General features: G+C 39.9%; 6 protein-coding genes across 8 annotated transcripts; 3 read left to right on the top strand and 3 right to left on the bottom strand.

Moving 5' to 3' along the window:
* The first annotated feature begins 2,231 nt into the window (after window positions 1–2,231).
* Window positions 2,232–2,891, top strand: LOC129730140 (uncharacterized). Its single transcript, XM_055689222.1, has one exon. The coding sequence runs from the start codon at window positions 2,351–2,353 to the stop codon at window positions 2,798–2,800; it is 450 nt and encodes a 149-aa protein (XP_055545197.1). The 5' UTR covers window positions 2,232–2,350; the 3' UTR covers window positions 2,801–2,891.
* A 13-nt stretch (window positions 2,892–2,904) lies between these two features.
* On the bottom strand, window positions 2,905–5,514 carry LOC129730138 (uncharacterized). 3 transcript variants are annotated; one of them, XM_055689220.1, is made up of 3 exons: window positions 5,382–5,514; window positions 3,330–3,556; window positions 2,905–3,266 (listed from the first exon to the last, which is right to left on the bottom strand). In XM_055689220.1, exons 2-3 carry the CDS (start codon window positions 3,554–3,556, stop codon window positions 2,966–2,968), a joined length of 528 nt encoding a protein of 175 aa, XP_055545195.1. In that variant the 5' UTR covers window positions 5,382–5,514; the 3' UTR covers window positions 2,905–2,965. The 3 variants fall into 3 exon arrangements, with proteins under 3 accessions (XP_055545195.1, XP_055545194.1, XP_055545193.1); XM_055689219.1 differs by having other exon boundaries at window positions 3,330–3,601; window positions 5,382–5,507; XM_055689218.1 differs by lacking the exon at window positions 5,382–5,514 and having other exon boundaries at window positions 3,330–3,608.
* On the bottom strand, window positions 3,905–5,536 carry LOC129730136 (probable asparagine--tRNA ligase, mitochondrial). The gene is made up of 2 exons (XM_055689215.1): window positions 5,269–5,536; window positions 3,905–5,209 (listed from the first exon to the last, which is right to left on the bottom strand). The coding sequence occupies exons 1-2, from the start codon at window positions 5,398–5,400 to the stop codon at window positions 3,914–3,916; spliced, it is 1,428 nt and encodes a 475-aa protein (XP_055545190.1). The 5' UTR covers window positions 5,401–5,536; the 3' UTR covers window positions 3,905–3,913.
* Window positions 5,537–5,608: 72 nt separating this feature from the next.
* LOC129730139 (39S ribosomal protein L41, mitochondrial) lies at window positions 5,609–6,263 on the top strand. The gene has a single exon (XM_055689221.1). The coding sequence runs from the start codon at window positions 5,745–5,747 to the stop codon at window positions 6,219–6,221; it is 477 nt and encodes a 158-aa protein (XP_055545196.1). The 5' UTR covers window positions 5,609–5,744; the 3' UTR covers window positions 6,222–6,263.
* Window positions 6,238–7,261, bottom strand: LOC129730137 (uncharacterized). The gene is made up of 2 exons (XM_055689217.1): window positions 6,440–7,261; window positions 6,238–6,378 (listed from the first exon to the last, which is right to left on the bottom strand). The coding sequence occupies exons 1-2, from the start codon at window positions 7,145–7,147 to the stop codon at window positions 6,307–6,309; spliced, it is 780 nt and encodes a 259-aa protein (XP_055545192.1). The 5' UTR covers window positions 7,148–7,261; the 3' UTR covers window positions 6,238–6,306.
* A 1,496-nt stretch (window positions 7,262–8,757) lies between these two features.
* Window positions 8,758–21,540, top strand: LOC129727068 (uncharacterized). Its single transcript, XM_055684471.1, has 12 exons — window positions 8,758–8,911; window positions 9,469–9,860; window positions 12,892–13,017; window positions 13,092–13,277; window positions 13,338–13,502; window positions 13,573–14,416; window positions 15,969–16,257; window positions 16,320–16,585; window positions 16,655–17,167; window positions 17,240–19,321; window positions 19,381–19,863; window positions 20,140–21,540. Exons 2-12 carry the CDS (start codon window positions 9,672–9,674, stop codon window positions 20,694–20,696), a joined length of 5,700 nt encoding a protein of 1,899 aa, XP_055540446.1. The 5' UTR covers window positions 8,758–8,911; window positions 9,469–9,671; the 3' UTR covers window positions 20,697–21,540.
* Window positions 21,541–22,375: the final 835 nt, after the last annotated feature.

The following is a 22,375-nucleotide window of genomic DNA, read 5'->3' as shown; positions in this document are numbered from 1 at the left end:
TCCGTGAAAAAAACGCGTAACATCACGTGAAAATAGCAGCGTGAAAAAAATCGCGTAAAAAACTGCGTAAAAAGCGACTTTAGTGTATTACGAAAATTTTATGACCTTAAGGAAGCGTGATTATTTAGTTACACATCAATTCGCACTTGTTTCGTGAAACAATAAATCGAATTTCTTGGGGGAAAATCCTAGTAGGTACATTCGGGAATATAACATTCGGGGAAATATCATTCGGCAAGTTATGTTTCGGAAAAATGACTTTCGGGGAAATGTGACACAACCAATGGAAACAACATATTTTCGCTGGTATTTTTATATAATATATCGCTTATCGATGTGCGATGCTAGTTTTTTCGATTAGTGGGCAAAAAAACAGAAAAGCTTTTAATGGTTTTGCACTCTACTCAGTCTATTATACAACACTGCAGGAAAAGGTTTTTTGTTGGACCATATCACTTTTTTTGCTATATTTTCTAAAGTATTTTAAATTCAGAAATGAAATGCGCTTAAATCGGATTGTTTATGTGAGTATTGAACATGATATTACCACCGTCGGTGATATTACTTCTTTAAAATAGTTCAAAAGGTTGATCATAAGACACGACCGCAACGTTAACGTAAAATTATGACAGCCTGTTTTATGTCAATGTATTGCTTGTAATACACCTGGGAATGTAATCGATATGTTCTTAAGTTGACCCTGTTGAAAGAAAGATGAAAAGAAATTGTGTTATATATTGCGAAGTAGGTAAGACTTTTTTGCCACTCGCACGTATATGCTATAATGATACCGAGGTAACAACAAAACGAAAGTCATCCGCCTACGCGTCATGCAAACGGCAATCTACAATGAAGAGAAATTGTTTAGTTTCTTTGCGCCCCAAAATCAATGCGGATAGTATTAAAACTCAATTTTTCTACAGTACTGCAAATATGCATTATTTGATTTGATTTTAATCCACTTATTGCGTTATTCATGGTTTACCTGCTACGTTTCTTAAAAAGTCCAAATAAATACAATGAGAATGGGAAGTTTGAAATTTTCTAACCCATTTTTCTCGAAACTATAAATTATGAGTTGTGCAAGTTTTGAACGAAGACGGCGATAATCCAATTGTGTGACAAGCTCTCATATAGTCTAAAGAGTGCATTCCCGGTTAACTAGGTATAATACACTGTCGACCAGATTAATAAAAATCTGCGTTTAAACAACGCTTGACCGTTTTCAATATTACAGCATTTGCATGACGAGGGTTTGACAATTTGCAAGGCTTGATTATGCGTTTTAGTGTGGTATAGGAGCAGATATTAAGAGATTTGCCCAAAACTGAACGCGGTCGAATCCAAACACCGCGTTTTAATGAAAGGCCGCGCTAAGTTGCCAGATGTATGCTGTTTTTATTTGCATCAACCTTCGTTGTTAAAATATCGGAAAATTCTTAAAGAAATCACAACTGGCAACGGTGGAGATTAAAATGGATTACTATAACTACCAGAGGAACACACAAATCTATCGGATCATATACTCACTTTGTGGTATCTGTTTTGAGCATTATGATATCCATCTATATTAGATTAATCTGTAAAACTGACACCCCTGACGCTGCCTTCAGTGTGCGGCTAGAATCAAAGTTTATTTTGATTTCCGAAAGGGTTGCCAAAACAGGAAGATTTAGTTTAGGCTGTTGCTTACAGTGTCCCGAAGAAAATAAAATCGATTCAGCAACCAAGAGGGGCATTTGGTTTTAGAGTTACGGAGCATAGTACGGCGAATAAGTTTCAGTGAAACTCACAATAACAGAAGATGGAACTGATCTAACAAATCATTCATCAAGGCTAGGAGAGAATGTTTGCATCGGACTTGTTCACAATTCCGATTCCGAGGTTTTACAGACTAAATTTTTCACGCGGATAAGACAACGAATACTGTATAAAACATTAACTTCGCTCAGAACTCTGAACAGGGCTTTAAAATTGATAGGGCTAACCGGCATTATCAATAACCATAAAACGTACCTAACAACTAGTTCGAGATATGGTCACGAATGTATGGGTTACCGTTGAACCATATGGATTATCATCCGTTTATGTTTATTGATTATGCAAAAAGTCTTGGGAGCCAAATATGCTCAAAAATGTTTACTAAATTCCTTTCAGTGCAATGTACACAAACGCAAACTCGCTATTTGCATGCAGAATCCAGCTACTAGTGTCATAAAACGCGTTGTACTACATCCGCAACAAAGTAAACGTCAAACTCTCTTTTCTTCCACATCGTTTGTGCGAGGACGTAGTGTCGCGTAAAGTTCCCGATTATTTTCGATTCTCGGTTTCCTACGACTCCGTAACCATGGCGGACAACACCGATGCAGAGGGCGCTAAGAAGAAGCGCACGTTCCGTAAATTCACCTACCGAGGTGTGGATCTCGATCAACTGCTGGACATGAAGCACGATCTGCTGATGGAGCTCATGCATAGCCGTGCTAAGCGACGTTTCAAGCGCGGTCTGCGCCGTAAGCCGATGGCTTTGATCAAGAAACTCCGCAAGGCCAAGAAGAATGCTCCACCAAATGAAAAGCCCGCAATCGTCAAGACTCATCTGCGCAACATGATCATCGTTCCCGAAATGGTCGGATCCATTGTTGGTATTTACAACGGCAAAACGTTCGGCCCGGCGGAAATCAAGCCAGAGATGATTGGTCATTATTTGGGAGAATTCTCGCAGACATACAAGCCCGTCAAACACGGTCGGCCCGGTATCGGTGCCACCCACAGCTCCCGTTTCATTCCACTGAAGTAAGGAGTGCCGGCTGAAAGTTTATTTTTAAATTTAAACTTGAGTGAAAAGAATGCAAAATACATACTGATTGTAAACAGAAGTGAAACATGAACAGTGACTTTGATTTAGTTGACCAAAAATGCCTTTATTTAGTTTGCACACAAATATTAGAGAAAAATAAATGATTCACTTGCAGCAGCAGAATCTACAGCAGACATGAGTTTCTAATTCTGCCTCGTTGATGTGTTTTCGGTTTGAGGTTTTCCGTTGTGGTGCCCAAGGCATTCTTTCCTCAGGTACTACTTTGTTTGATTTATATGGTTGTTTGGTGCAGGCACTGCATCGCGTTGGACGATTATTCGCAGCTTCAGTTGGTTGATCTAAATCCTCCAAAGATCTCAGCGACAAAGACCTTCGACGGTTGTAGTCCAGCTCTGCTCCGGTTGTCTTTGGGCGAATAGGATAGATGTACTCTCGGCTCAAAAAACTAAAACATTCAAGTTTTGTCAGTAGTTAACAATTAATAATCTATCGGAGACGAAACACTTACTTTGGTCTAGCATGGGTCCAAATATTGTCCAACCGTTTCTTGCTCATGATTGCCCCGAGTCGTTGCAGCAGACGAATGTTGTCGCGTTCGATTTTCTCCGTCCGCTCGCGCTCCTTTTGCAATTTCTTTAACTTTTGCGTTATGTGCGCTCGTTCCGGTGGTGGGTGAAAATCAATTGCCGGGGCAGCGGTTTCCACCTTAACCCGATGGTTGTAATACCGTTGCATCTGCCAGGGGCGGATCAATAGTTTCTCTTTTTTGGTTAGCATTTGCTTGATTGCCGATAGAATAATGGGGAATTTTAAAACGGTGTCACCTAAATGGCGGAGTTTCTTGTTCTTAGAACTAAAATTCAGTAAATAAGGTTTGATTGTTTCCAAGGATACCTCGAAATATGAGGGTTTGAATCAAGTTCATGTCAGCAAACATTCCCACTGATATGTAAAGGTACACTAACACAGTTAAAGGTTTATAACATTTTTCTCTTAGTTTTAACAAGAAGGGTGAACAAATTCAACTGCAGGATTTTTCAATGATTTGAAATAAAATATGCTAGTTTCGCGTTTTTACTTTTGCACATTTATTCACATTGGACAATTGTGTGCCCAGCGTGGAAATGGTATCACGTCTCTTACATTGTGCACATTCAAAACCCAGGACAGGTAACGTTCCAAGCCGAGACCAAAACCTCCCGTGGGAACAGAACCGAATTTGCGCAGCTCTAGATACCACCCCAAAGCTCGCTGGTCCGGTATTCGGTCCTTCAAGCGGTTATAGTCACTCTCGCGAAGACTTCCACCAACTAATTCACCAGCATGTGGCACGAGGAAGTCCAAACCATCCACAAGGTTCCTGTCATGTGGACATTCTCGCATGTAGAAAGATTTTAGCTCTTTTGGCCAGCTTTCGACAAAGACAGGGCTCTGATGGTAGTCAACCAGAAAGAGTTCTTGCTCTTTATTAATACCATGCTCTGCCTCCACGGTTCCCTTCAGTTTGTCTTGATTGTTGCTGAGAATACCAATCGCTTCGTGATAGGTTATTCGTGGAAAAGGTTTTTCTAACCATGCAAAATCGCGCTCCAGACTAGATTGAGTGGTTAATTTTCTTACGAGAGCCACGTCCGGCGAAACAGAGTTAAGCAGTGATCGGGTGACTGCTTTGACTGTTGATTCGATTCTGTTCATCAAGGCTTCCGTCGAATCCATGAACGCCTCCTCTAATTCCAACATATAGAACTCACTCAGATGAATGGGAGATTTACAGTTCTCCGCTCGGAACGTAGGACCAAAGCTATAAACTTTCCCCAGACCATGACACATTGATTCCAGATGAAGCTGACCCGAAACTGTTAGGAAAGCCTGACCATCAAAATAACACTGATCTGGTGGGAAATTTTTTGATAATTGCTGTAGTAATTGCTCACTGGCAGGTTTCACCAGGAAGGCTTCACCAGCCCCTTCGCAATCATTAGAGGTAATAACTGGAACGTGTATTTGAATAAATCCTTCCTGATCGAGAAGCTCATTGAAACATTGAATCGCACGATGACGTACACGCAATGTAGAGCTCATCGAGCCGGTTCGGGCTCGTAAATGCAGATGATTTCTAATATATTCCGGTGGATAAGATTTCTTCGGGTAAAATGGAAATCCCTCCGACAGAGGGCAGTTACCCAACTCTTGTAGAGTATCCACTTGCACTTCTAATTGGTTATTAGGCGTTTTGCCAAGCGTGCCTTTGGCATCAACGGAAGAACCATAAGCGGTCTCACCTAGTTTAAGTTTGCTAATTACTAACTGAAGAGTCCCAGGACTTGTCCCATCATTTATATCCAGAAAAACGTTTTCCTTTGTTTTTCGAACAGCCTTAACCCATCCCTAGAAATATTTATATCGTATTACGAAGAACGTTTAATAATAAATTTGAAAAATACTACTTGTATATGAACTTTATCACCCTCGTTATATTCACCACGTTCTACACTTTGAATTCTCGCCAAATGATAAACACATCGTTTCGATATTGAGTACGCCTTAAAAGCCAACCTACCAGATAGATGTTTAAGCATCTCTATTAATCGTTGTATTACATAAGTACAAGAAAAATATTAGAAACAAATGGTTTCACAATTAACCGGGTAATATCAGCCGAGCAAATTTCAATGTTAATTTTCACTACCAGGGGCAATTTCAATATTGCGTAATCCTCTGCTCAGCATAACAAAAACGAAGGTATTCTAGGCTACGTCCTCTTTGTAAAAGCGAATCACTGTCAAGCAGACACTTGCATCACACACTGTCACATGTAGATGAGATAAACAAAGGCAAAAATCATCAAAATACGTCTAATCGATGGCAAATTGAACATTTTGATTGGTGATTTCAACTAAACTTTAGTCTCTCAGCGTTCATAATGAACCACATACTAAGACGCTGCATCAGCACAGCTTCGGTGGACCTCGGTAAGCACAACTTCCGAAAATTTCTGTTGTACAACAAGCGCGGCCCGCGGATCTTCAAGCAGCTACGGGCTGCTTATCCGGACCTGTACCCTGATATGCCGATCGACAAACGAGGCGTTCGTGATACTGGGGTCACCCAAAATGGAAAGTATATTGAGATAGCGGAAAAAATTCCGGAAATCGTTGTACCCAACCTGGAAGGATGTAAGCTCAAGCCGTACGTTTCATACCGGGCTCCGGATGTGGTGCAATCGGAATTCACTAGTCAGGATTTATTTAACGCCGTATACGCTCAAAAGGTGATTGATGATTTCAAGGGAGGCAAACTGAACGAGGACGGCTCGCCTAAAGATCCTTCCGAAGAAGAGTTGATCAGCGCGGAGGATGCGTGGATTAGAGCGCGAAAAACAGGTTCGGATATTTTTTAAGTCGTGCTTTCATAAAACGTAGTACAATCGAATAAACTTTATTGTAAAAAAGTTGTGTATTAATTTCATTAACTAAAGTTAGTCCTCATGCGTTTTGTCGCATTGCTAGCAATTTACGCACCCATTGAGACATCCTTTCGTCATCATTACCGAAAAACTGCAATCAACAATAAAGCTAAATATATTCATTTGTGATTTGTAAACGGAAGAAAACTTACATTCGGATGAAACAGCGGATCAATCGCCTGTTCTTCCTCTGCCTTTGGTACCTTTATGGTTTGGGCAGCCAAATCTATTAGAATGTTTCCTCCAACCTGAACGGGGTTCGGCTTTTTCGATGAAACGAAAACTTGAGGAACAAATTCGTCCGCGTCAAGCTTCTCCAGTATTGATGCCTTATCTGGCTCGATATCACGAACGTCAGCCAAGGATTTAAATACGAACTCTTTGTCTGGTTTATCCGCAGATTTCTTCGATTCCGAAGTACTTGTGCTGCTCGATGAATTAGAACCTTTCGAGCTGCTGCTACTACTGTCGCTACTGCTGCTACTTGAACTGCTTGAGCTGGTCCGTTTTCGGGAGTACTTCTCCCGGCCGTCTAAACGTTTCCGATCATTGTCACGTCTCTCTCGATTGTGCTCTTTGGAACGGCTTCTACGTCGATAGTCACCTGCAGAGCTGGTGGATGATTTTTTATTTTGATCTCGATGATGGTGATGATGGCGAGAATATTGCTGCGTGCTACCTCTGGCTGACGACGAGGTAGCCACCGAACGAGATTTTGACGACCGTTCCTCCGAACGGTGGTATCGTTGATTGTAATCGCTTCGGCTTGAATATTTATCGCGGTCCCGAGACTTCGATCGCGACCGTCGCCGTGAATGTTTACGCGAATGCGACGGAGATCGGGAATAGGTGCGGGGCATAATCAGTTTACCTTAAATGTTATCCGTAATATGAATAAAATTGATTATTATGAAGACGACGAAAGAAACTAGAAATAAAATTACAAAGTGTTGAAATGCGAACTGTTTGGCAACTGACAGTGTTGCCGTTTTTTATTATCTGCACTGTTCTTGGGATTCGGTAGGCTCGGTAGATTTTGATGTATTTAATTTAAGACTGTGGTACAATTCGGGATAACGAAGCTGCTAATAACTGCTAATAACTGATTTTTCTTCCGCGTACCCCCTGAAGGCTCTCGCGTACCCCTAGGGGTACGCGTACCCCAGGTTGAGAACCGCTGTTAGTTCGAACGCGACAGAATGCCTTCGTTAACCGTATCTATACAGTCTATCGCGTTCACTCTTGTATGCTGGTATACGATAAATCTGACGTACAAGTGGTTTGCATTTTGCTTGCAAGTTGTCTGTAATTCGCGTTTCAGCGGAAATTTGCAATATTAAGGAATACGTTACTTTTAAGCCGGTATTACACTCTTTGACCAATGGTCAAATATTTGTCACTTTTTGACAGATAAAAATTCAGTCAAAGATAATCGTTTTCTTTTTTTTGAACTCATTATGTCAAATAAATTTGACCATTATGTCAAAAAGTCAAATATTCGACCATTGATCAAAGAGTGTAATACAGGCTTTAGACTGACTGAAACTTGTGAATAAACGAATATTTTCGAAATTTCTATTGCTTGGAGATTGTTATCAGTCTATTTAACAATCTTGTAAGAAATTGTGCACCTAATTGTTTTTTATCTTTCTTATTTTTATCGACTATTGTGATTTTCTAACTTGCTGAGAATATATCTCAGCAAGTTCATATAATAAACTCCACATTGAGATTTTTATGAAAAATTCGTATATCCTATTATATAAAATGGCATTTTTTGTTGTGAAAATTTGGGTTAAATCTAAAAAACTTTCATTGAGGCATTTGAAAACACTGCTAATAGTTTTAAAAATTCAATGATTCTGTACTGTGTTCGAAGTAGAGATCCTCAGAGGGAGAGATAAGCGATGAAAAAAAAACGCTGATTTGGCAACTAGGTTTCACATATCAGAGGTGCCAGATCTCTTCTCAGAGCGTAATGTTCACTAACTTTTTTATTCGGCTCGTATAACTGATGGTGACGGTGGAAGTCCCGGTGGAAGTGCATCACAAAAACCGTGAAGGTGTTAAATTTTATGTTTATGTTTATTTTATATACTTTCATCATTATTCTGTAGACTATACAAAGGGTTTGTGAAGCACCGGTTAAAAATCATTGTGATGAAGCAACTTTGGAGCATTCTCAATTCATGTTTTAGCAATGAAACATGAAAAACGTGTAAAAATAAATATACTCTTTATCGACCCTTATTGCAATACCTTTCAATGTGTTACCTTTCTTGTTCGTTTGGCTCGAATTTTGACATGTTCGTTTGGCTCGCAACACTCTCTTCGCATATCTCTCCCTCTGAGTATTGCTAGTTCGAGATGGTTCACTAGCGCCTATCTTAACAACTTTCTAGCAACGCTGCCTTTGTGTGACATTTGCATTATATACCTGCGCATTTTATACCTACCAAAGCACAAGTCGACAACCGATCGACGTTGACGGCATATTGTAAAAAATTTTCAACAGTGAACAACGTTGCACACGCGAATTTGTCAGCCGTGAAAAAATCGTAATATCTGCAACGAAAATGTGCTGGAAGTGAACGAAAATAAGTGAAATTTGTGCTCAAGATAAGGTGAGTTACATTTGTTGCAAAATATATTGCATACGCTTGGTGGTTTTGTTGAAAATACGATTTTCTCCTTGGTGAACCCAATGCGTGACTCATTTTCCAGTATGTCGGACTTGCAAAGATGGCGGAGCGCTAGTCTTGTCTGTTGTGTCGTAAGCATTAATTTGTCGACGCAACAGTGGTTGTTTTTTTGGATCATTAGCATTGTTATTTTTCGTATAAAACTTATTTGGATTTCATAATTTATGTTTAAATTTCACGCCGTTTTGTTATGAAAATAATGCGCAATTCAATTTATACAAAAATTCAAATGAAAATTAGTTGAATCTGTTACAATTTGCATTAGATTGCTATAGTAAGCCTACCGAGTTTAGCCGAATTATAAAGTGTAATTTTATACCCGTACATCAATAGATAAGTGTTCAATAACGATAAATTACATACATAAATTGTGTATTCGAATGAGACACGCCTCAAGCTTGTCTACATCTTTAGTAGTAATCGTATGCTGTGTGCCAATTCTATAAAGACTAATGTATTTTTGTTTTTCTTTCTTACAGCACCAGATTTTCGCTTTTAATTGATCAAGTAGTCCTGAAACCTAAAGGAAAAGTGTAAAAGATTGGCGAAAAAAGTCTCTTCGTGTGAACCAGTGCGGAGGCATTCCCTCTTTTGTCAAGTAGAATTTTTTTTATCCCGATCGGTAACATACCAAGTGTGATTTGTTGAGAGCAGAGTGAAGTGAGAAAATAAAAGTGCAATTATGGCGGCGACGCTCAGTCCGACGGCCGTAGACAAACGGGCTAAGGAAATCGAAACCGAATATCTGTCCAGTCTAGCGGATTTAAATGTCAACAGTAAGCCGTTGATCAACATGCTGACGCTGCTAGCCGACGACAACCTGAACTATGCCCAGATCATCGTCGGCACCATTGAGAAGCATCTAGCCAAGGTTTATACTCTAATACTTATCGTATTACATATTAAGATAAGCGATATATTTCAACCAGAAGTTGGATGAATGAAAATGAAAAAAAAATCAATCAGGTTTTGAAAGATTATAGTCAATGATGCTATCTATGGGTAGGCAAAATTGCGCTAGTTTCAATGGTCTTTTCCAAAGTTATCTAAACTTATACGATAGCTTCAATCGAATGGTGAACACGTTTTGTTATTTGTGTCAGGTGTGACATGTTTTTTTTTTTAATTTCTCACCTGTAAAATGTAGGCTACCACTTTGAACGTGTGATATGTAGCATATTTATTTTTCGTTTAGCACAAGCGAATTCAAAGGTTTTGGGAGAAATTTGCTTTCTCCCTAAAGAGCAATGTTCAGCAACAAAGTAGAAAAATTATTATGTTTACTAAATTTTTATCTTTGTGAGTTCAAGTTTTTTCTTTATAATTTTTTTTGACTGTTTCTAACAACAAGCTACTATCGCGGTCTTGATCAAATAGTATTCATTATGCTAATTTCTGTAGTATTTCACACATTTTCATCTTATTTCACATCACCATGTGTCATTCCTAGTGCTCCTATGTATCATTTTTGGAATGATTTGCGATTTGAAATGTACGTATCGTACAGTTTCTGAACTGTTAATGCATTTGTGCTCGAAATCTGCGTTTGCTAATAGTTTATCGTAAAAACTTTCCTTTAACAATTTTATCAATTACAACAAAAATATAAATTCTTGCTATGAACCATGTCAGTTTTAGAACCATTTTAAGCCTAATGGTAGAATAAAACGATTTGAATAATTTAGCAAGTTACGCTCTGATCGCCAATCACTCCGAATTTGTCTATTGATCTTTAACATTCCAATCTCTCGGTGCAATTTCTGAAAATCAAACTGGATCATTACATATAAATAACATCGACCCTTCAGCCTTCCAGATAGTCTCGAGGTTTAATGCTGGTCAAAAAAGCCAGTCGTCGCATGTTTGCATACCGGATCGAGGGAGACTGTTAGTGTCAACAGGATCGTAGCGCTTCTGACTCCACATTTGTTCTGTACACTAACAGTTGGCCACGAAGTTTGCGTATAATAATCAGACGGTCAAGTTACGATTGCGAAATGTAGCACCCCAAAACTTTGCTTCTTTCTTTTAACATCAACTCTTCCTTAGAGTTCGCAACCTGTTTTTTCGTTTTTCAAAGTTTTGTTCAGGTGAAATTCACCACAATTGTTACGAAATTTTCCTACCAAATACACACATAAAAGTTGCAAATGCATTAAAATTGAATTGATGACAGTCCGAGTGAAACCGCAAAAATGGCTTCGAAATGTTACTCAGTAATAATCACCATTCGATTGGGCTAACCAAAACCAAAAATATCACACAAGTATCAGCTGAAATCAATGTTATTCATATTTTGTGAGCACGTCCTGAACAAAACATTTCTAAGTTCAAAAGCAGTCAGTATACAACCATTTTCTAGTCATAAGATTTGAATTGACCAAAAGGTGCTATAAGCTATCGATTTGCTTTTCATGCGTCGGGTTTAACCTAAACACACACAAAAGATAGTGCACAAGTTCCCTAAAGGTAACACTTAAATATGAGGCATAAATAATAAAACGTTTGTAATCGAAACTTCTTTCAATTGATCCCAAGTACACAATTTTTAAAAATAGTTGTTTATATACTCTTGTTTTCTACTTTCGAAATTTTAGTTTGCAGTTGAAGTAAACCAATTTTTACTTGTATTTTCTATTTTTGTCGCTCCGAAAAAAAGATAAAGAGCCTAATACGTTCGAAGTAGTTGTAGTACATAGTGGTATTCGCTCCATGTCTGAGAATTTGAACTTTCCAGTGAAAAAAAAAACTCATTAACAATTAGGCGCCTAAATTCCAAGAGCAACATTCAACCTTTTCCGGTATTATACTAAACGTCTTACAACCTTTAAGGGCTGCTTTCACACATTATACAGCTAGGGGTCAATTAAATATACTCCAAACATTGAGTTTTCGACCCAAAATCATCTGGGCATTTATGTGTTATTCTTTCTACATTCGGGGTAATATCTACTGAATAACAATCATGAATCTTTTTGATGTTGTTGAAAAAAATCTAAGGTTATTTTCTAAATGTTCCTAAACTCTCTTCCTCTCTTTCTTATTTTTTTTGTGAAAAATTCAAAAGTATTGCACGTAAACTGCAAGTATTGCGATGGATGTAAACCCGAATGTAAAGTTATTTATTTATCGTATCATAAGGTCACCATTCACCGTACACTTGAATTCATTATAATCCTACGTGTGGCTTGTATTAAAACGATATCTCAACGAACTTCGCAGCATCAGCAAAAGGAAAAAGTACATCCTTACATTTAAATTTTCAAATTTTATTAGTTGTGAATGGAGAGTAATATAAATGAGTACACAGGCAAAACTCTCCATTTTACGCTAAAATAAGAAGTGCATACGTGAGGTGACAGAAAAGTGTCCTGTTAAAATAATTAAATTCTTTCAAAACCATTTCCAAAACTATCCAATAAACTACTATTCCGTGAAATCTATGACCTTTTTTGTGTATGGTGAATGGGATCTTATGCTATTCCTTGAAGTAGTGGTTTCCAACATTTTTGGCTCCGTGGCCCAGAGAGCTTCACGGCCCTAAAAGAATTTCAGTTACAAGTTTTGCAAAACGATACTGCGTTTTCAGTCTCGTATTGTCCTACAAGGTTCTGATACGCAGAAGAGTTGAAAATCCGCTTTTACAAAGGTTTCCGGAAAGAAATTTAAGATACCTATCAAATTTGCCAAGATCTTCGCGCTCTCCTTGCTGGTCGCGAACCTCCAGTTGGGAACCACTGCCTCAAAGCATTACATAATTCCATAAACGCGTTTGTAACTCCTCGGGTGTCAATTTTTGATGTGAATATCCTTGAAGAGCCGCAACAGCCGTAAAACAGAGGATCACGGTAATGTAATAAATATCACTTCACTTCAATGCCTTCTTGCTTCCTCCAAAATAGGTTGAACCGGATGTGAAACTGCCACTGCTGTATCTAGTCGATTCCATCGTGAAGAACGTCGGTAAAGAGTACCAATCACTTTTCAGCCAAGTTATAGTGAGCATGTTTTGCGGGGTGTTCGAAACGGTATGTTACGCAAAGATTTTAACACATTATGCAGTAGTTCATATGTTACAATCTTTTCTTATTCTTCACTTAAGGTCAACGAACGAGTGCGTGAAAAAATGTTTAGTTTGCGGCAAACGTGGAATGATGTTTTCCCACAGTCTAAACTGTACGCTCTAGACATCAAAGTCAACGCGATCGATCCGGGTTGGCCGATAACCGCACAGCTCAAATCCAAGTCTCCCGCTATCCACGTTAATCCGATGTTTCTCAAAAACAAGGTTTGTAATATCTATCGAATCTTATGAAACAGGTTTTTCACAAAATATCTTTTTAAACAGGTTGCTGAACCGAATCTGGACATGCAGCAACAGCTGCGAGATAAGCAACGTGAGCTGCTAGAGCTTCAGGCTAAAAAGCTTGAGCTAGAGCTGCTTGCGACAAAGAAACGCATTGAAGAGCAGGAGAAACAGTTAGTTCTGCAAACAGCCAGCGTTTCAAAAGAGGTAATGAAATTTATTTTATTCAATAATCATTTGCTACATTGTCTTTTCTGTTTTTTTTTTGTCTTAACAGCCAACTCCAGAGTTAAAACGAGCAGTCCCTGCAGCCCGTCCAGCATCATCCTCTTCGGGGACAGCTCCACGTGGTCGCATCGCACCTCCTAACCCTGCTATGTTGAATCTGGTGAAGTCTCGTGATCCACGTTTGGCTCGGCAGCAAGCACAAATGGCAGCTCAAATGGCGGCGGCCAGCACAAACACTACACCGACCGCAATTTCTAGTGTACAAGTACCTCACCAACCGGTAGCGTTGGATCCTTCCGGCAAACCGTTAAGTATTAGGGAACGTCTGGGGAGAATTCCCAAGCGAGTCGACCCCCGGACAAAAGCGCAATCTGGTGAGGCCGATCAGAAGAAACCATCTAGTACAACAAGTAGCAGTACCATCACATCCACCACATCACACAAATCGCGCGATGACTATGAGTCTGGTAAAAAGCGTGACAGGAAAGAAGACACCAAAACTAGCAAAAATTCCTCCAGCAAGTCATCCGGTACAGATAAGAAGAAACCTGCGAGTGAATCGTCAGCATCGTCAAAGAGTAGCTCTCCATCGAAAAAGAAATCATCGTCTGTAGATAAATCCCCCTCTCGAGGCGACAAATTTTCTTCCAAGCCGCGCGATTCCAGCAGCAAAACAAGCAAAAGTAGCAAAAACTCTACTCGCCGTGCTCATGAATCGTCGAACAGCCCGGACAATTCATCGATCTCACCGGTATCAAGCAGTGAGAATCTGGTTCCCGTGGCAAATGACTCCAAGGATGTGGATCTACGGTTGCTCATCCCAGAGAAAAAGCTGAAATTGGAGCAACCTTCCCAGCAGGCTAAACTTATTAGCAAACCACTAGCCGAACAAAGTAAGACTGAGCAAAATTTCCTATCTTCACTATCTACTATAAGTTCTAGCATACAAAAACAATGCACTGCGATTGAGTCGCTAACGTTGTTTGTTCAGATTAATGTGGTCTGGCAGCATGTTCTCATTTTCCATGCTTCCGTTGTCCTCCCGCCGCCGACGATGGCTTCGCTATGTTGTAATAGTCGGTGGGTTTCGCCATTACCAAAAATCGTACCAAAAGGGAACGTCTATTATATAGACGGTCACAATCGTCATGTGATAAACCAACTGTCTTAACCATTAGCGAGCGTAAGACTAGAACGTTAAACTATTCAATCTGTTGCCAAATAAACGCAGTTATTGATCAAGGAAACATCAACAGGGCATTTGGACCAAACTGTAGTTTTTCTTTCCATTTTTTCTCTTGAAAGTTCGGTACTGTGTTGACGCGGTGTTCATCCGACGACGGTTGTGTTCGTGAATGTTTCTGTTTTACTATCATCTCTCTCTCTTTTCCTTGTGTGTCGAAAGCAAAGTTAGGAACGTGCGTGCGATGGGCGGCCACGGTTACCGGTAAACAACCGCTCCAGAAACCATAATCTACTGGTGAAAACCGCAGCTGGTATGCAAATAATCCGCTTATGGTGAGTCGTTTTGCTTAGATTAATAGCTACTTCTTGATTCTGGTTTCAATTCGTGCAATAGCCGATGTTCAGTATGTAGAGACTTGTCTTGTGTGTTGAATTTGGGCTGTATGAGAAATTGCGTAAGTGGGCTAATATGTGTTTTCCAGATAATAGATTCATTTAAAACGTGTTTTTGTTAACCGTTTTAATTTGTTGGATTTTTTTTGGTAATCATATTATAAATAATGTGACGTATTTGTGTAAATGTGTATTTCAAACTTCTGAAAATAGGAAAAGTACCAAACGAAACTATCGAAAAAGACAATTTACGTAAGCATCGAATATCATGACATATTTTTTACAATTTTTAAATATCGCAATTGCGTGGAAATCTGAAAAGTTGCTTTCAAAAAAAGAACATTAATATGAAACATATATTAATATCAGATACCCAGTGCTTGTCTAACGTAGAGGACCACAGAGGTAAGTATAGTTTACCGAAACAGACAATTCAACAGTTAATAATTTTTCTTCCAAGAAAATGTTTTTATTATTTTAACAGTTTCAAACGGAAGTATGTTTTGATGACATTGCCTATTTTAATCTTTTCTCTTATGTGAGATTATCAGCATAATTGAGATGAAATGTGCATAACATTTCATTTCGCACTGCCCAGATAATATCACAGTAAATTAACAAAAAACCAATCTAAGCAAAACACGACTCATCCTAACCGGTGTTCAAATATCGCTACCGATTAGAACGAAAGTTTTCGACTGTATGTAAAAGTGCAGATGTTAAAACTACCTGGAGCGGTTCACCTGTTCGGAGAAATCAATTCCGTACTCGTTTGCTATCTCCCGAAATCCTTCTGTGGATCAACTTAATCAACTACCCTCTCCTAAAATGGCCAAACAATCGCAACCTCTAACTCGAATCTTACAGAGAAAATCCTGGAAGAAGCACAAGAAGCAGAAAGTATTCCATCACCGAAGGACATCGATCTACGAATCCCGCCACCTTCAATACTGCTTAAAAAAGGTAGCGAAAACATTGCAAGTCCCGTACCGGCGGCGGTTGATTCTATCTCCTCTGCGGAAGCTGCTTCTCTTTCAACGGTTAGTCCACTAGATCAACCCACGCCCATGGTTGAGGTCGTCAAAAAACGACCCAGCAACAACAGCAAGTATGAGGAACCAATAGCTAAAAAGAGCAAGTCGGAGAAAATAGATATGTAAGTTAAAGTGTTGGTAGCGGCACAACCGTATCCGACTAAGTAACAAGTTTCTATTTTAGTCTTTTTGGAGCCGAGGATGTAGACCTGAGAAAATTGACTGCACCTATGAACGCAGTTGACATAGTCGCCCCACTGCCGCCTCCTCCTCCAATCATATCGGAAGCATCACAACCTATGAGTATTCCACACACCGATTCTTCAGAAATGGTGAATACAAAACCGTCGTCGAAAGCTGCGCTTGAGGCGGTACGGGCGAAAATTGCTGAGGCCACGAAAAAAGATCGGGACAAATTGGGTCGCCCGTTGTTGTACAACAAACTACCAGGTAAGCGCACGAGCTATATTCTGATTTGTAACATGTTCATCAATGTCGAAAAACTTGCATGCATTATAGACGATCCTGCGGAACGTCGTCGCTCGTTCAATCAACCCAAACCGATGGATGTAGATTTACGGCAGAAGCAACATATGCTGCAGCTCGCGCCGAAGGATATTATTACAAACGACGACAATTCTCAGGACGGGATGAACGCCAACATCAAAACTATTATTGCCCAAGCACAAGAACAGATGGAAAAGGGTGAAATAACTCTAGAGCAGTACAATATACTGATGAAACAAGTAATTCAGTTGAACGAGACTCAGAAAATTCGTCAAGCGCAAAGAATGGAGTTGATGAAACGTAATCACGTCGGAACGGTGAGCAATGTAATCACAATTGATGAAAGTACGCGTTCTCCTCGGGATGATATGACTCCCGTTACTAGTCCCAAAGATGATGGTGAACCTAAGCAGCAGTCTGGTGTACCGGTCGGCGCTAACACTAGCAATGATTTCCGTGGTAAGATTGCTCCAATGGATGCTAAACCAACCTTTCCTGGTACTGCTCCTGATTTGAGACAAAGAGGTAAGACTTTTTTTTTTTAACTACCTACTGTCATTTTTTTTTCATTATAACCCTTTCTTCTATTTTTTCCAGACCCACGTCGTGTTAGAGAAAGCCGCTTCAACCAACCTTTATGGGGTAATCGCGGGCCAGCACCCCCGGGTGGCGTGATTACGGCACCGCCTGGACCAGTAATTAATCATCGCCCACCGGGTCAAATATTGAATCCCTGGGAGCAAGCACCGTTCCCGGTGATGGATACAAGCCTAGCCCCAGTTGGTATTGGACCACTATTTCCATCAGTCGTCGTCCCACCAACGCTAGCCAACGGACCTAGAACACAGCCGATAGTTCTACCAGCCGCACCAAAAATGAACGAAAGTGTTCGAACGATCAACATTGATGGAATTCAGCGCGAAATTCGCTTCTATGACGATATTGCGGTTATTTTCATGAGCTGGGATGAACCCAAGGAAATCGGATTTCAAAAAGGTTCGCGCATGGTTACTGTTGATGATCGAGATTCGTTCGAATTGAGCTTCAATGAGTGTTATAAAGCTATCACGATTGAAGGGAAAGTTTATCAGATGAAGCTGGGTGCTCCAACACGGGAATTATACATTGACAACAGTTGGCACGAGTGCTACTTCGGTGATCCCCCAACCACAATCGTTTTAGACGGCATCAGCAGGGTGTTCAAAATAGGCGGCCCAGCACCGCAGGTTAAAATTGGCAAAAGTAGAAATGATCTAGTCGCTGGTAAAATTAATATGATAGTCAACGCAGAAACAATAATTCCCGTTTTCTTGGATTCGCAAATACAAATGATTGAAATTCACGGACAGATGCACAAGCTGCAGTTTGCTGATTTTCTGCTTACAGTGCTGATTAACGATCAGCCTTTTTTGGTAGAGTATGGAGGACTGCCGAAAGTTTTCAAGCTCAGAGGAAAAGACTACTACATTCGTTTCACTGCCGTTCCAAAACTGGTCGTGCCAGGTCGAGTGTACATACGGGACATGATTCGAACTCCCCTTCATCGTGATCTCCGCACACCACCACGTGATCAGAGCATGATGATGCCATTCGTTCCACCGATCAGTAATATTATGCCCAATATGCCGTCACATCCCGCTATGTCTGGCATATTCTCAGCGGCTGCTGCCATACCTCCTCCACCGCAAGCTCCCATTCAACCAATGGCCACCGGTTTAGACTATCTCACCAACTTAATGCCGCATGCATCACCGGCGGTAAATGTTTCAAACAATTTAGCTGGATATCAGATTCAAAACGAAGATAAACCAGCAGTTCCGGCTTCAGTATCAGCTCCGCCTGCTGCTGCAACTTCCACTGGTGGAATGAATCTACCAATATTGCAAAATATCAACATTGACGAGTTATATAAAAAGATCGTAGCAGCGGGTATTCTGGCTAAGTCGACCAGCACTCCACTGAGCACTTCCACTTCATCTACATCTGTGTCCAGCAAGTTGGATAAAGTTTTAGAGGATGAATTGGAGGAAATTGAGCCGGTGCTGCTCGGCAAACCAGACACGCTGAAACGTCGTCAATCAGCGATCGTTACACAACTTTTTAGTGGAATGCAATGCAGTAGCTGTGGTGTGCGTTTCCCACCAGAACAAACGATGAAGTACAGCCAGCATTTAGATTGGCATTTCCGTCAGAATCGTCGGGACCGAGATTCCGCCAGGAAAGCACACTCTCGTAAATGGTACTACGACGTGTCCGATTGGATTCAATATGAAGAAATTGAAGATCTAGAGGAACGCGAGAAGAATTGGTTTGAAACACAACAGACAGAGCAGAATGAGTTCAACGGGGACGGTGAGCAGGCTGGACGTGCAAGTGCTGAATCTCCGTTGCCTAGCTGTCCGGCTGGTTCGGACGACGTTGATAAACGCTGTCACGTGTGTCACGATGATTTCGAGCAGTTCTACAACGAGGAAACAGAGGAATGGCATTTAAAAAATGCGATTCGCGTAGAGGAGAACACCTACCACCCATTGTGCTATGAAGACTATAAGGCATCGCTGACGCTGGACGAATCAGCGATGAACGCTACTAGTGAGGCTGAGCAAAGCAAAAACGATGAGGATGAGGAAGTCAAGATTAAGCAGGAGGTGATCAGTGATCCAGATGACACTGTCAAAGGTAAGGGTTGCGATATTGACAAACATAGGTATGACTTGTAATTTTTTTTTCACTTGCAGAAATAACTATAGACGACGACGATGATGTCATTGTGTTACCACCAAGCGAGGAAGTGGTAACAGAAATTCCCGATGATGATGATATTGAAACGTTGGATTCACATTCTACGGCGGATGGCGCACCGAACACATCAGAAACGACGCCAAAAGAGAATGCTGATGAAAAAATGGATGTGGATTTAGAAACAACCGATAAGATTCCTACTGTACCTCAAACACAAATAGTTGTCGAAACTCGTATCGACGACGATCTCGCTATCCAAGAGCCAACCATTGAAAATATAACCGTCAATGATTTGGACGAGAGTGAGGACACTGGTATATCATCATCCAGAATGCTCGATGCAGCACACGGCGAGCCTGCACCGGTTAAAGTGAAAGAAGAACCAAAGGACGATGACGAAGTGGACGAGGAGGATGCACTGTTCGAGGATGTTGGTACCATCGAATCGTCATTGATTCAAGAAACGCCACGAGAACTAGGTAAGTGTGAAGTTTTTATTTACTAGTGTTGTTCAAATAGGTTTCTGTGGTTGTTAAATTGTTACTTTCAAAAGGTTAAGCACGAACTTTCTTGAAAACCGCATTGGTAAGCTTGAAGATTTTTCTGAACTTCTCAATAAAATTGTTAAACTTCTGAATAACACTACACGAAAGAACTCGCAAAGGTTAACTCAAGCTTTTCACCAAGATTATATGATTATAACTTGTCTATCCTTGGCGGTGCACATTAAATAATTTATCTTGATTCTCATCTAGAAACTGTCGATGTGGAAGCCGTTCCTTCGCCACAAGCCTCGCTAGATAGCCCTGGCCACTCGCAGCTGAAACCATCACTTGACGGCAACCTCGACATGCAGGATACCCCGGCCACAGCAGTAATAACCAATAGGATAAAAATTAATATCACAAAAGCGAAAACAATCGCCAACAGCAGCAGCAGCAACGCTGCAGTAAGCAGCACTAACAGCAACGCAACCAACACTAACTCGTCGTCTCTGGGATCTAGCATTGCTGTTCTGATTAGTGGCGGTAGTGGTGGGTTCATTGAAAACGGTGCCGATGATTTGCTGTACGGTAATCTGGATGATGTGCACGGCAATAACGAGAACAGTCAAAACAGCAACAATCAGTTGTTAATGACGATGCATGAAGAAGAAGTTGATGATTCTAATAAAAAACTGGTCGCAGCGACCGAAGAAGAACAGACTGATATTGCGTATGATTTGAAGCCAAGCTTGCAGGGTATCGCCTTTACCCGTAAGCCCCGAGTAGAAAGCGGATTTGAAACATCCGGACTCTGCTCGATAATGTAAAAAAAAAACAAATTGAGAATATGGGTGGATGAGTATTGAATTAAACATTTCAAGAGCGCTAAGAAGTTTGAAAGACATGTGATAAATGCCGTTACCCGAATATGAAAATAACCTACCAAGCAGGGATCTCGGCAACGGGTTAGCGGCAGTTTAAATGTAGACAAAAAACTAAACTACTAGCTTTAAGTGCTAATAAGTTAGTCAATAACTCTAAAACAAATGAACTGTTTTATGCTGGGATAACATTCTTCAAGTTTTCACAGATCAGATACCAGCTGACATAGCAAGAGTGTACATAAAACGCAATTTTAATTTGAACTAGTATTAGACGTAAGATTTGTAGTTTTGAAGAAACGAGAACGGAAATAAATCTGATCCCCCTTTTCCCCTCCAGACCTGGCTATCAAAATGAGAAAACATCCTCTGCGCCAAGGAAAAACGTCACTATGATGTTTTAAGTAATAAAACACGGGATTTCAGTTTTTTTTGCATTCGATTTGTATAAAAGAAACAAACCTTGAAAAATTACACTGAACGGGCAAATTATGCTGGTGTTTTTCTTGCGTTAGAGAATTCGATTATTTATTTCGAAATAAGTTTACTTCATTTAGTTAGTAACTCTGTTCAGTTAGCCATACACATTCAACATCATTCGTTGTATATAATTTGTTTAGCCAAATGTTTTTGAAGAAATGAATTATTTAATTGAAAAAAAAAAACGCGTGTGTTTTGTTTTATATTTTAAATATCTTGAGAAAAAAGTGCAACACTGGGAATGCCGCGTTATTAGACGGTTCTTTTGTAAGGAATAACAATATATGCATAAATATACTGCAAACTAAAATTACTGGTGTTTTTTCTGTAGAAATTAAGATAAAAATTGATAAACAAACAGAAGGAAAATAAAACTTTTTCAAACAAAAATAGTCTTAGTATCTGTTGACATCGCGTTACAGTTAGTGCTGTATATTAAAAATAAATCTATAGGAATGTGTGCTTATCTTTCAATGGGTTTTCAATAAAGCTTAATGATATTAAAACAACAATTGTTATTAATATTCCGAAATTCTTATAGTTACCGAAAAAATCGAACGCAGCGGGAGTTGTTGAGGCCTTTTCAATCGTTGTGTTGCTTCAGGTATTTCATTTTGGTATATGAATAAATTAGAAATAAGTATCGTAAAAGGGATCGTGTGAGTAACGATGAATGTTGACTCGATCATGAATTTTAAAAAAGACGGGTTGCTCGTCGAAGCTTTTGTAATACGACCCATAACTTCTGCATAATTACGGCTGATCAAACCAAAACTAGCAACACTATTAAGCGTTTCATGAGATTTTTAATTTTACGAATTTACTTTTAGGCATGTAACGAAATTTAATTGATTTTAAGTGCCTTGATTGCTCAGTAGGAATCACAGCTTGTCCCAATGTATCGTATGCCGTATAATTCTCAACTTTTAACTAGTATACCTTTTTGTAGAAAGTCACATTTTTTTGTTTACCGGCGTATCGCATTCGTACGAAAGTATCGGCAACTTGCATTCTCGTTTACGTTCGAAGGCCCCCTTATTAAGCTCATTCGAAAACGGGAAGAGCAATCGAGTTGATTTTTTCGTACGACAAGAATAAAAGCGAGTGTCCAAATCAATGTTATTGAGGAAAGTGTTTCAAACAAT

The sequence above is a fragment of the Wyeomyia smithii genome, chromosome 3, assembly GCF_029784165.1.
Source record: "Wyeomyia smithii strain HCP4-BCI-WySm-NY-G18 chromosome 3, ASM2978416v1, whole genome shotgun sequence".
Taxonomy (NCBI): Eukaryota; Metazoa; Arthropoda; class Insecta; order Diptera; family Culicidae; genus Wyeomyia; species Wyeomyia smithii.
Note: the sequence above shows the minus strand (reverse complement) of the source record. Positions and strands in the feature narration are given on the sequence as shown.